General features: G+C 47.5%; 1 protein-coding gene across 2 annotated transcripts in view; it reads right to left on the bottom strand.

The window, feature by feature from the left end:
• The window catches only part of LOC135243472 (sterile alpha motif domain-containing protein 14-like), a 30,784-nt gene extending 24,747 nt beyond the window's left edge, over positions 1-6,037 (bottom strand). The window contains exons 1-2 of one of the 2 annotated variants that reach the window (XM_064315343.1): positions 5,718-6,037; positions 1,931-1,988 (exon numbers count right to left, since the gene is read on the bottom strand). In XM_064315343.1, the coding sequence (XP_064171413.1) occupies positions 1,931-1,970 (40 nt within the window). In that variant the 5' untranslated portion in view covers positions 1,971-1,988; positions 5,718-6,037. The remainder of the gene's footprint in view (positions 1-1,930; positions 1,989-5,717) is intronic. The other variant, XM_064315345.1, reaches the window with a different exon arrangement.
• Between the last annotated feature and the right edge of the window lie 7,677 nt (positions 6,038-13,714).

Genomic DNA, 13,714 nt, shown 5'->3' with positions numbered 1-13,714 from the left:
CAGGCGAGAGTTTCCACGGAGACCACAAATACTTCTATCGACTGTTATTCTTTTACCGCCGAGTGCGGCTTCACCCCTGCCCACACAAACCAGCCTCCATACCACAGCCATTAAGCATTGACTGAACCCCCCCCCCATCAAAGCAAGCTGCAGAACTAATGACTCAACAGAACTAATGACCCAACACCCCCCTTCCCCAGCCCTCCAATCACCCAGACCTTCATCTTAAGCTCAGTGGAAGCAGTTTAAGTGCCATTGTGGGTAATGGCACTTCCAGAGTGGCGGAGCAGTGTGATGCTGGGTATGTGGAAGCGAGGCCAAAGACTGCGGATGACATCACCAGCACAAACGCCACTCTTGGCACTTCAACAGTTCAGCTGATTGTTTCCTCTGATTAAGACGTGATGAATGATTTGAGATCAAGCATCCTCTTATCACTGCGGAAAACACATCTACATCTATTTTACATGCTAGCTTAATATCTCAGTCTGCCCAAACTGTTTGATTATTTGCTCTGATAGATCCCTCATCACTCATTTCTGTTACCGTTCATCTTTACTGTGACACCACGGCCGACCAGCGGACGATGGTCTCCCTCGACTTCCTACTGAGATTTCTTCCCATTGGGGAATAACCATGTCAGTCACCATCTCAGGCACCACTTTCTGTTTGATTTTCACACAATTGATTGTAATGTTAACGTGATTCAATGTTATGGTCAGTTTTACTACGGGTACCCAAAACTACCTATAAGCAACATTGGAGATGATATTACCAGTCTACAGAGAAACTGAATGTAGACACGGATAAGACATGGATAAAACTGCACTTGTCTATGAGTGCGCTGGGCACTTTGGACAGAGAAATTATTGATGGACTTCATTTAGCTAAAAACAAAGCTTGAGGGTTAGTCTGTTAGAGCTGCTCGTCTTTGCTATTTTTGGCATCTTTCTGCACGCTAGTTTCCATCCTGACACCAGTCAGACTTCTGAAGAGCAAAAGCAGAAGAAATGCACTCTCAGAAGAAACTCTCAGGCTCATATCTGCATGCAGATAGCTGTTTTCACAGAGCAGCTCACTGAACAGATGGGCTAGTTTCTCAGTGCTACCCCTACATTCACAGTGAGCTCAGACTTTTATTTGCTCCTTAGTTATGACTGGCAGGATGCGTGCCAAGTGCATAAACAAGAGCATGGCGTGTCAGCGATTTGTGCTTTTCCCTGGGTCGGCCGGATGGGAGGCACAGACCAATGGGAAGCTGCCGCTGGGTGGATCAGACACACGGGCCAATGGGAGGCTGCCGCTGGGTGGATCAGACACACAGGCCAATGGGAGGCTGCCGCTGGGTGGATCAGACACACGGGCGGGGGTGGGACATCACACAGGGGCCAGCGGTAGGCTGCCAGTGGGCCCCGGAGCCAAATCCGGCAAGTCAGCGCATCGGGGAATTGGAATTAAACCCGCCGTTGCCGGGCGCAAACAGCTGAGTCCACACAAAAGGCGATTTTGCGCGCTGGAGCAGGATGTCTCATTCGGGAGAGACGCTCCAAGGTGCATCTCAGAGCGGTGGCTCTTTGTGCCTCGGACTTAACCCTTACACTGCCACAGAGCATACTCTCAACATATTTAATATCTTCACGTTCCCTGTGCGCTCCTGACTGTGACCTGAGGTGAATGCAGAGGTCTCCTTCCCCTCTCTTCTTGAGCTCTGACTTGGCAGTCTTGCTGGAGGGTACCGCTGTGCTATCCTGCTTGTGAATGCAGTTTCCACCCCCCCGACGTTGCAGAAAAGCAGGCGGCTGACTTAGGGGACGGGCTGTATGGCACAGAGCCAGGAAGGGGTGGAGGCATGGTCAGGCAGGGGGAGGCGTAGTCAAGTGGGGGAGGGGGCGTGGTCTGGCCGGAGGAGGCGTGGTCAGGTGGTACTCACCGAATACATTCTCTGTGTCGTCGGGCAGTGAGGCGGACATGGTGCTGAGAACACAGAGCTGGAGGGAGAGAGAGAGACAGAGAGAGAGAGAAGGGGCTGGTGAGACCCCAGATCCTGGTGGCGGTATGATGGCATAGGGGTATAGCGGTTTGAACTTGAGGCCCGTAACTGACTGCTCTTCTATCTTTGGGCAAAGTACTCAGGCAGAATTTCTTCAGTAAAAATATCCAGCCAGATATGGATAGCTTGTAAAAATAAATAAATAAGAAATAAATAAAAACAAGCTGTCGCAAAACAAATTTGGCCGCGCTGCGGAGAGTGTGTAACTCGCAGCTTGAAATACAAACCACAGCTGACTTCACTCAGTCCATTAGTAACTCCGATACTGGAGCAGCTCTGCTATCACCTCATCAGTGCTGGAGACCTGTACTCCCTCAGTGACATAGACTACCTATATGTTCATTAGAATTCTACAGAGACCAGCTCTGGGTCTGGGGTTATGACCTTATAATGACACCATCGCTGTGGCCAATCAGTAGCGACCCCACTGATGCAGGGGCCCGGCTCACAGATATTGATCTGAAGCAGCGGATAGGCTCTCACTTCTACCTTTTTACTGTATGTCCACTGCTCTGATAACACTCCAGTTTCCACTTGCAAACTACGTTCATTTAAGCCGTCAGCATAGACTGAAATACACCGGCTTCCAAACACCATGATCACTGGGGTCCCTCGGTGGTAGCGGTTTTTTAAATTATGTGCGCCTCTGAAAGAGCGAAGGGGACCCCTCCCGGGCTAGCGCTCGCTCACCTCCGACGCGCACGTCTGCCTGCCTGAGAGGCGAGGCGCAGCTGCCATATTTTACTGAGTTTCTCTTTTCACGCTGACCCAGTTTCTCTGCCCCCTCAGTCTGAGGGTGGCGACGGCGATCAGGATGGCCGCACAGTCCCGCGATGAAAAGGCCCCTTTTAGGGCCAATTGTGACAGCGGACGTGCTGAAAATCCAGCAGGTTCTTCACACGTTCCTGTGGACTCTCTACAGTACTGTAGAGCCCCTAAATTCTACTTTTAAAAAGGATGGTTCTGAGCCTGGATGCTGATTGGTCGACCAGCCTTCCAGGCAAAGCCTTTATTCATGACAAAGCCTAAATATAATGTCCATGTAACAGTTTAATATCATTGCACCTACCACTAATATAAACCAAAGTCCGGGCTGTTTGGAAATTCAATTACTGGTTGCTGGCAAATTAAAATAGCTATTAGCTTTAAAACAACAGCAAAGGGGGGAAATGAATATGACAAAGTACAGAAATGGAACTCTTCTTGCTTAATGAACAAATACCTTCAGCTTGCGGAAGGAAACACCTTTAGTGCGTCAAATGTTTCCTATTTCAAATGGTCTGGTACTATTCTGAGTCTGTAAGCATAGCTGTGAATGGATTCCAATGTTATATTATGAATATCAGCTCGGCTGTTAGCTTATCACCAGTGCACATTACACAGGCTCCTGTTCCATATCACTTTAATGCCGTATTTCTTGAACTGTGGGTCGGGACCCAAAATGGGTCGCTGGAGTGTGAGAGGTGGGTCCTGGAATGAGTCAATAGTTCACTAGGCTAAGCTAATAAGTGCATTCCCTGGAAGCTACTACATTTCTAATTTGGGCCCCGATACTAAAAAGCATTTCTAATTTTGGGTCCCACTATTAAAAATTAAGAACCATTTTAAGAACTTTATTGTCTTACTACTAACGTAGTAAGACAAAAGACAATAACGTCTTGATAACACGGGAACACTGGTGAGGGAACCCCTTGGGAGGTAGGGGTGACAGACTGGCATCTTGGGCCCGCAGGCCGCTTGCGGCGGGGGTGGTACCCGGGCCAAGGGCGGGCACCCGGGCGGGCAGCCTATGAGAGAGGTGCCATCTGCTGCTCGCCCGTGTGCCCGTCCCACCCCGGCGCTGCTCCATACGGTCGCTCTGGACCAGACCGGCACTGAGGCAGGCGCCACATGGACAATAATGTGCCATTCGGCGATGCCAAAAACACCCATCAGGCCCCGGTGCCGATGCCCAGTGCTCAAAGAACAGACTAACGGCAGAGTCGTTTACTTCGGTGGCATATGGTTCCAAAGCGGCTACTGGAAGCAGGAGGCCAAACGGACCAGGAATGATTTCTAAAGCTGAACAAACACAGTGTTCCAGGAAAGAAAAACAGCCATCGCCATCGTGTAGAAGGACTGATACAAACAGCGAATACACGCTGCAAGGAGAAGGTGTGTGTGTGTGTGTGTGTAGTAGTAGTAGTATGGTTACAAACAGACAAACACACACTGCAAGCTGAGTGTGTAAAGACACATTTTATATGGAGAGGTGAGCGCTGGTGATTAGACAGGCTGGTTGCCCATGACATAATGACATGGCTCCTTGCCCCCCCCCCCCCCCCCCGCCCCCCAGTAGGAGTAATGAGTTTCCCTGAAGCGTGCCCTTCTGGACGGGATGGGGGTTTGGCATTCATGAGATGCAGGACGTGCGCTGGCTCCCCGGCCCTTGAGGGGGCGGGATGGATGAGTTATAGGGGCAATAAACGGGGGAGGGGGGACACCGTCGCCCAGGCGATGTGATGCGTCTGCCTACGGCCCGCAGCCTATGACAGACGGGGAGTACAGACGCCCCTCCTAACCTCTGAAAAAACAGTGGGTGTGACGAAGCCTCAGAAACCTGGGGGGGTCACAAGCAGGAGGTGTGATGGGAGGAAGGGACCGGATAGACACAGATGAAAGGAAAGATACAGGTAGAGACGAGAAGATGGAAAAAGCCAGAAAACGATGTAAACTACAAAGAACAATCTTCAAATATAAATGTAATCTTAACTAAAATAACTGAAAATAACTGCGTTCATTTAGGGCAGCGTGTTAAGTTGGGGACATAGGGGCAGCGAAATCCCCCTGGACTAAAGGTTAAATAAATAAAGACTATAGATTGAGCAGTAAAATGAGGAATATTCACTAGTCTGTGTGTGTGTGTGTGTGTGTGTGTGTATGTGTGTGTGCGTGTGCATGCACGTGTTTGCGTGTGTCGGTATGTATGTATGTACATACGTGTCTGTGTGTGTGTGTGTCTGTGTGTGTGCGTGTGCATGCACGTGTTTGCGTGTGTCGGTATGTATGTACGTACGTGTGTCTGTGTGTGTGTGACCGGCTGCAAGCATGAAGCAAAACAAACAAGGCAGGAAACAGGCTCTCACAGAGAGAGCAAGTCTACAGCCTCCGACCAATCCCGTCCACCCAAACCAGCACAGACCCGGCAGTTCCACTCTTTTATCTTTAAATGGGGGCGGGGGGGATATGCACACCACAGCTGTCCTGAACTGCCTTTTTTTAAGGGTGGAGATGGGCCTCTTGGGATTTTTATTTAAAAACCTCAACAGTCAAAAAAAAAACAGCCGGCGATCTCTCTGGTGTAATGTAGCAGTGAGTCTAAAAAAGGAAACCAGCGAAATCAGAGGATGGAGTCAGGGAGAGAGGGAAAGAGAGATCGAGAGACAGAGAGGGAGCAAAGGAGATAGAGTGCAAGAGAGAGAGAGGAAGAGAGCAAGAGTGGCAGAGAGAGAGAGAGAGAGAGAGGGAGGGAGGGAGGGAGGGAGGGAGGGAGTCTGAAGAAGGATGGGGAGAGAAGGAAACAAGAACAGCAAAACAAACACCGTGTGATTGGGGGGAAGGGGGAGGGAGGGAGGAGGGGGGGGAGAAAAAAAAGCAAAACAACGGCGAGCCGAGCGGAGGAACTCACCTCAGAAGTCGGTCATACCGCGGGAGAAGTCAGATGACACGGAGCGGTGACATGGCTTCCTCCACCCTGCCCTCCGCTCCCACAGATGAGTTTATTTAAATGTATATCCACCGGGAGAGCGGCACCCACCTCCGTCAACAGCCAAAGCGCTCTGGCAGAGAGCTCACCCAAGGACAGGCAAGAGAGAGAGGCAGGGAGAGCGAGGGAGGGGGGAGAGGAAGAGAGAGAGAGAGAGAGGCAGGGAGGGAGGGAGACAGGCGCACACACACACACACACACACACACACACTCCGGAGCGTTTTAATGTGAGCCCTACTCTGATGATGACCAAACTGAAACGCCCGAGGCACGTTGTGGTGTTCTGGGGCGAGGGGGGAGGGGATGGGGGGATGGGGCGATGGGGGGGGGGGGGAAGGAGAGAGGGGGAGGTGTCGAGTAATCAGCTGATTTTGGTCATACTCCAGTGTTTGCACAGTGCTCATATCTTCCTCCATGTCTGTCTGTCCCTCTATCAACGTAGCCATCTGTGTGCCCACACGTATGCACACACATGTATGTGTGTGGCTGCATATGCGTGTGCGCGTGTGGATTTAAGGGCTTGTGCTCCAGGTGTCTTTCTCCAGTTCTGTTAGCATAAATCTCTTTAATAGATCGATTATGCTTCATCTGACCTGGCAGTGATGACCAAAAATGAGATAATGGGGGAGGGCGGGTGAGGGCAAGGGTGGTCATGATGCTGGATGACTCCTCGCACCGGCAATCTATTCTGTCCGGCAACTCAGACTGGACAGGGGCAGGTCACATGACCCCTCCGCCACACCTCCCACACTCACCACTCCATCACCTACTTTCTGCTTCCTCTGGTAGACCCTCAGTGTGGCCGTGCGGCTATTTCAGCTCAGTGTAACGCTTCATGTGTGTTTTCAGTGCTGCAGTCTTTAGCTGTTAGCGCTTTAGCTCCTGTATAAAACGTTTCATGTGCTTTCAGTGCTGCAGTCTTTAGCTGTTAGCGCTTTAGCTCCAATGTAGCATGTTTCATGTGTTGTCAGTGCTGCAGGCTTCCTGCAGGCTAGCTCTGACAGCTCAGAGGTGTGGTTAGTGAGGGTGGAGCTGGACTACCTGTCACTGGCGTGATAATGAGCACATTTATCTCCCGCAGCTTAAATGAGTAAAGACTGATTGTATGAGCAGCAGATCTTATTATCATTTTATTAAAATCCTGGTTCCCCACATCTAACACAAGAATGCATACAGACACACACACACACACAAAACACACACACACACAAAACACAGGCGCATACATGCACATGCATAAATACATATGAAGTGCACATATAGAGAGGCACACAGAGAGAAACACACACACACTCACAGCTGTCAGGTTGTGTGTGCCATTCCCCAGGGCGACATTTATACTGTCTGAGTTCTGAGATTTATAGTCTGCAGTGTGCAAAGCAATGAGATTGAGTCTTCTATTCTTTCCCTACACACACACACACACACCACGCATGCACGTACACACACACACACATAGATATACACACAAACATAGACAAATAAAGACAAACATGCGCATGGACACACAGGCACAGAAAGAGACACAGGCACACACACATTAATGCAGACTTGTAGATACACAAATAAAGGCATGCACACCCAAATTTGCGCGCAAGCAAGCTAAGATAAACACATACACTATACGCACAGACGTTCACGAAGACCCCCTCTTGTGTCGCACAGCGATTAGACAGATTATTCACGCCACTACCTCCGAGTGTAATCTGCACCAAATCACATTTAAACGATCAAGGCTGAGCTGCCCCACGTCTCTATTCCCTGGAGTTCCGGCAATTATTCTGTCCGGGGTGTGCTCTGATTTGATTTCTGCACGGAGATGCTCGCTCACTGTCGGCTACGGCTCACTGCGACTGCCTCCTCACAGCCTCGACGCGCACCTGTTATTATTTTTGTTCGTTAGTTTCTGTTTTTTTCTTGCGTCTGCTGCGCTCTTTCACACGCACGTGTGGAACAAGACTTGTAGATTAGTCCAACGCCCCTTCCTACAACTGAAAACCAGGTCACTCGCTGTCTTGTTCCTTTGTTATCTTTATTGTTGTCGGGGGCCAATTAGCGTCTCTTGGATGCGCAGCACACCTCCGCGTAGTTCAATGTGCAGATCTGAATGAATTAATTATTTTTAATGAATGAATTACGATCGTTGCAATCACCAGATCATTCACGTGCTGCTATAGGCTACCACACGGCCTACAGACAGCTCTCCATCCGTGCCAGTGTGAAATCACGAGCTGTTAGACGTCTCAAATGTTGGACAACTCTCCGTCCAATGCACAGTCCTACAGCAGCACTTTTCAGAGGTCTGAGGAAAGCCCTCAGAGAACATACCGTGTGAAACCGGGTAGAGTGGGAGTTAAAGCGGTCATTTTATGTTGTCCCATTGTTTGGACCCTCCCTTTGGAGAGTAGCTACGGATGAAGATTTGAACTAACTTGAACTAACTGCTACGGTAAACCGCATGCCCCTTTTAAAAATTGTAGGATACATCATTTCTTTGGAGTAAAATATATATACATAATATGTCCCTTTCGAGTTAAATGGAGGGAGACTCAAATAGGAGTACCAAAATGTAACTAGTGGAAAACGCTGACGGACTATACGTGTTTCTCAGGAGAGCTATGAAGAGAAACACCACAGCAGCTTCTCACTCTCAAAATTAAACCCAATGGGGGTGCTGGTCAGAGCTTGCCGTTGCTGCACTCCAGCCCATCATCTTCTGATGCAGCACATTTTGTGAGGCGACCTCCAGTGGCCAACTACGAACATGGCTCCATAAATGACACTGTTTTGATAACAGTACGATTACAGGCTTGCAGCGGTGGCACGTGACTTCGCGCGATAGGAATCAGATGATCTGGAGACTCTGGCAGATGCTATCCGCTGCAGAATGAACCACTGAAAGAATCACAGATGTTCTCGTGTACGCACAGCGGCACGCTGTCAACAAAGCCTTCAAGGACCACAATACATGTACTAATGGTGTGCATTTACTCCTGAGCAATCACGCACAATAATTGCGTAGAGTCCCTGTCTGCTTGTAATGAGAGTTCCTGCTGTTTGTTTGTTCCCTGTTCCTGACAGGCGTTCTCTCTGCAGATACCTCCATCTTCTCGATTCCGTGAATCGTTTATTTGAACTGATTTAGGTTCCTTTTCTTTGACAGTATTGGTGGTTCAACGGGTGCTTGAAATGCTTCTGGACAGCTCCTCTAAGGATTTAAGTTTTTCAACGGCTTGAGATCTATTTGGGTTGGTTTTCCAATAAAGTACGCAACCCTCGTCATTTCTGTGACACATTTATCATTGCCCTCAGTCCGGGAGGAGGAAAAGTATCATTTAGTGCAATATATCACATTATCTGCAAAAGCTGAAAAGAGTCAGCCACAGTGCGCACATCCTCCCTATTTATATATATATCGGGTGCAGAGGATGGTGCGCAAATGCAAGGCTCTGTATTACTGCCCTGTGCATAATGGTGAGATTCCCGCGGGACTCTGCAGGTATAGCGGCGGGCTTTGGCTCTCGGCTCATCGTCCAGCCCGTGAGACACGTCCTGAGCGATGGTATCATTCAGTCTCCACCTTCCTGTGCTGATATTATACACCAATGGTTGTCCAAAACACACAGAGCTACACATTACCGTAACATTTGATAAAAATTTGAGCTCATTTGTTAAACTAACGATAATACGAGGTGTTTCTTTGCAATAGCTAAATATACTTGCACTTTACCTGAAAGCAAGCGACTAGTTAATGATGTATCTCTCACTGTCTCACACTGTAGACAAGCTGTTGGCATGTTGTTGGGAGGAGCTAACTGGTAACCTGAGGACCTCTCTGCAGCTTGATATCAATGACACGGCTAATGCTTCGGCTGAGGGGTGAAATCAGGACAACAGAATTGTGCAATAAGACGCCGGCTCTCACAAGACTGAATTTAGAAAGAAAACTGTGCATCATCCAAGCAAAGGCTTCCTCATGTAATTGATCCACCCCCCATCTTCCTTTTAAACTCAGTTTGCCCTAGATTTTATGGAGCCCCTGTATCAATCAGCAGGTGTAACCTCCTCTACGGGAAGGAATCCATTTGGAATTCATCCCGTTCCAAGTCATCGGCTTCCATCGCCACTTTTACTCATAGTTTACTCATGCACCATGCACAGTTCATGCCGAGGGGCTTAGCCTGCTCGTTCCTGTGGACTCAAACAAATGAACAGAATATTGTCATTTTCCAATGTGCTTCTTGGGTGGGAACATACATGTCAGAGTTCTGCACGTCTTCCAGAAAGATGCAGGCAGGGAAGGTTGGTGGTGTCCTGTGCTCGGTGCAGGATAACTGACCTGGGCCGGCTGCATTCCAAACCTCTGTGTTTAACCACAAAAGGATGAAGGTTCGAAAGCAGCCAATGGCAATGCTGCCTCAACTCAGAGTTCTAAATGGAGACATAATCACCGTTTTATTAATATTCTCGTGTTGAATCCAATGGATGTCTTGGAAAAGGTGTTTCCCTGCTTTGTTGCACATTCTGGTGGGACAGTGCTTGACTCTTTCTCCAGGAATGAGCTTATCACGAGTATCCCGCAGTGTCTGCCTGGTGCGTGAATATGAGGAATACTCTGCCTAAAAGATGCAAATCTCACTTCTCGACTGAAAATGCCCCTTTTCTCTTTCTCATTTTCTCTGCTGATTACTTTATTGGGAGATTTTACCTGAAACCCACAGGAAAACCTTTGGTTTAGATTGCCTTTCCTTAACTGCATTCCCTGTAATCTCAGTTTTATATGATTAATGTACTTGGAAAGTGTAAATGTGTCCCACGCAAAAAAGACCAACTTTTCTCTTTCCTCGTTTTCTCCACTGGTTGGTAAACTCCCCTTTTTCCCATTGCAGTTGCATTCCAGCTTAGATACTGGAGTGAAATTAATGTCCTGCATCTCTGAGTTATCGTTTTAAAATTTATACACAGCACAGTTGAGAGTACCCATACATCATATCACTTCACTTTCTAGCTGCCAACCACACAACTAGAAAGTGAACATGCTGCAGGTAGTAAATTATTTTACTGAATGCAAAATTACACAAGACAGTATCAATCATTGCTATAACAGAGCTAACTTGTTTTTTGTGTATTTTGTGTATAGTTCCTGGAACTCATCTGCAAAGGAGTTCCAGGAAGTCCTTATAAGGACATGTTTTTATGTTTCCATAAATTACATATTTCATACTTCTAGATAAACTATAGCTTGTTTACCAGTCCTTTGTAATATTGTGATCATGATCATGTAATTATAACTGAATACTTATTTTGTCATAAAAAGTTTTATGCCTGATATAGATCTATAATGAGATGATATTATGATTTAGGCTTGCTAACACAGGCTAGTGCAGAGGTAACCAACCCTGTTCCTGGAGATCTACTATGCTGTAGGTTTTCACTCCAGCCCTAAAAAAGCACACCTCATTCAACAGCTGGAGATCTTGCTGAGCTGCTAATTAGTAGAATAAGGTGTGCCAAATTAGGGTTGGAATGAAAACCTAAAGGATGGTAGATCTCCACAAACAGGGTTGGTTACCACTGCTCTAGTGTGTTAGATGGAAGACACTGCTCCACTACATAGCAGCTCAGTCACTGCTGATGTATTTTTAAAATGGTAAATGGACTGCATTTATATAGCGCTTTTATCCAAAGCGCTTTACAATTGATGCCTCTCATTCGCCAGAGCAGTTAGCGGTTAGGGGTTAGGTGTCTTGCTCAAGGACACTTCGACATGCCCAGGGCGGGGTTTGAACCGGCAACCCTCCGACTGCCAGACAATCGGTCATACCTCCTGAGCTATGTCGCCCCCAAAAAAAAAATTTTTTTAATTGTTAATAAACATAAACCATTTTGCTCAATGAATGATCAGGCGGGTTTAAGATTTTTTTTTAAAAGTCTCAATACCCCAGTAACACTTGGAATGAGCAGATGTAATACACTATTATCCAGAAACTCACAAGTCATCCATTGTATGTCCACTGTCTCCATCAGATTGACTTTTGTGTTTATCTTTGTGTTGTTTTTTAAAATTTATTTAATTTTATTTTTTTAAACAAAGGTCGGAAGATTGCTTACAGTAACACAGATTATTATAATTAAAACTGCATCTTGTTTCGGTTGCAGTGAATTTCACAAGGTTGTATTGAAATTAATGGCTTGATGTACCAGGCACTCTGAAGCAGGATATATTATGGTACAGACTCAGTTGCAGTGCTGTGTCGAGCAGAGTTGTACGTGACCATATGTCACTTCCCGCAACATTCAGATAGCGTGATGTACGCTAGCGCAGGCACGTCGGTCACGTTCTGTGCAGAATGTTGTGTAGAACATAGACATCTGCTTCTACCCGCGTGCACAAGAACGAACCTTTCTGCGGAGTCTCTGTCACCACCATGTGGACGAAAATGTAACTACACCCGTTCCCAGAGATTTTTCTTTGCCATAGGATTTGTCCTTTATTCAATTACATTGTATTATTTATTGCTTAGCCATAACCTTTTCTGGAGCAAATTACACTTTAGTATACTATCAATTTATACAGCTGGATATATGCTGAAGCAGTTCAGATATAGTACTAAAATAAATAAAATGTGTGGATGACTTAGTGTATATATACTGTATGTGTGTATTTTACTCATATTAACTAATACAATGACTAACACTAGTTTATATGTGTGGGGACTTGAACTTGTGAGGGGTGTCCTGCCCAAGCTGTCTCTCCAAAGCAATAAATCTAACCAGTACAATGTAACAAGTGATGATTTGCTGATGTCGTAAGTAAACGTCTAAAATCGCGCGGGGTGGTAGCGCCCGAAACATAGGCTCTGCTTCTCGGGGCCGCTGTCTGTGAACACTCTAGCAGTGGTTTGATGGTCCTAGGCTCTATTGTCTGGGAGCTATTGAACTTTGAAAGCGTTAGCCGGGTGCCTTTTTTTCCGGTCGGCGGCTTAAAGTCAGGGTTGGAAATATTCGTGTAAAATCGCGCGGGGTGGTAGCGCCCGAAACATAGGCTCTGCTTCTCGGGGCCGCTGTCTGTGAACACTCTAGCAGTGGTTTGATGGTCCTAGGCCCTATTGTCTGGGAGCTATTGAACTTTGAAAGCGTTAGCCGGCTGCATTTTTTTCCGGTCGGCGGCTTAAAGTCAGGTTTGGAAATATTCGTGTAAAATCGCACGGGATCGTAGCGCCCGAAGCATAGGCTCTGCTTCTCGGGGCCGCTGTCTGTGAACACTCTAGCAGTGGTTTGATGGTCCTAGGCCCTATTGTCTGGGAGCTATTGAACATTGAAAGCGTTAGCCGGCTGCATTTTTTTCCGGTCGGCGGCTTAAAGTCAGGGTTGGAAATATTCGTGTAAAATCGCGCGGGGTGGTAGCGCCCGAAGCATAGGCTCTGCTTATCGGGGCCGCTGTCTGTGAACACTCTAGCAGTGGTTTGATGGTCCTAGGCCCTATTGTCTGGGAGCTATTGAACATTGAAAGCGTTAGCCGGCTGCATTTTTTTCCGGTCGGCGGCTTAAAGTCAGGGTTGGAAATATTCGTGTAAAATCGCGCGGGTGGTAGCGCCCGAAACATAGGCTCTGCTTCTCGGGGCCGCTGTCTGTGAACACTCTAGCAGTGGTTTGATGGTCCTAGGCTCTATTGTCTGGGAGCTATTGAACTTTGAAAGCGTTAGCCGGGTGCCTTTTTTTCCGGTCGGCGGCTTAAAGTCAGGGTTGGAAATATTCGTGTAAAATCGCGCGGGGTGGTAGCTCCCAAAATATAGGCTCTGCTTCTCGGGGCCGCTGTCTGTGAACACTCTAGCAGTGGTTTGATGGTCCTAGGCCCTATTGTCTGGGAGCTTTTGAACTTTGAAAGCGTTAGCCGGCTGCATTTTTTTCCGGTCGGC

Source organism: Anguilla rostrata, chromosome 17 (assembly GCF_018555375.3).
Source record: "Anguilla rostrata isolate EN2019 chromosome 17, ASM1855537v3, whole genome shotgun sequence".
Classification (NCBI taxonomy): domain Eukaryota; kingdom Metazoa; phylum Chordata; class Actinopteri; order Anguilliformes; family Anguillidae; genus Anguilla; species Anguilla rostrata.
This window is presented reverse-complemented; position numbering and strand designations above follow the sequence as displayed.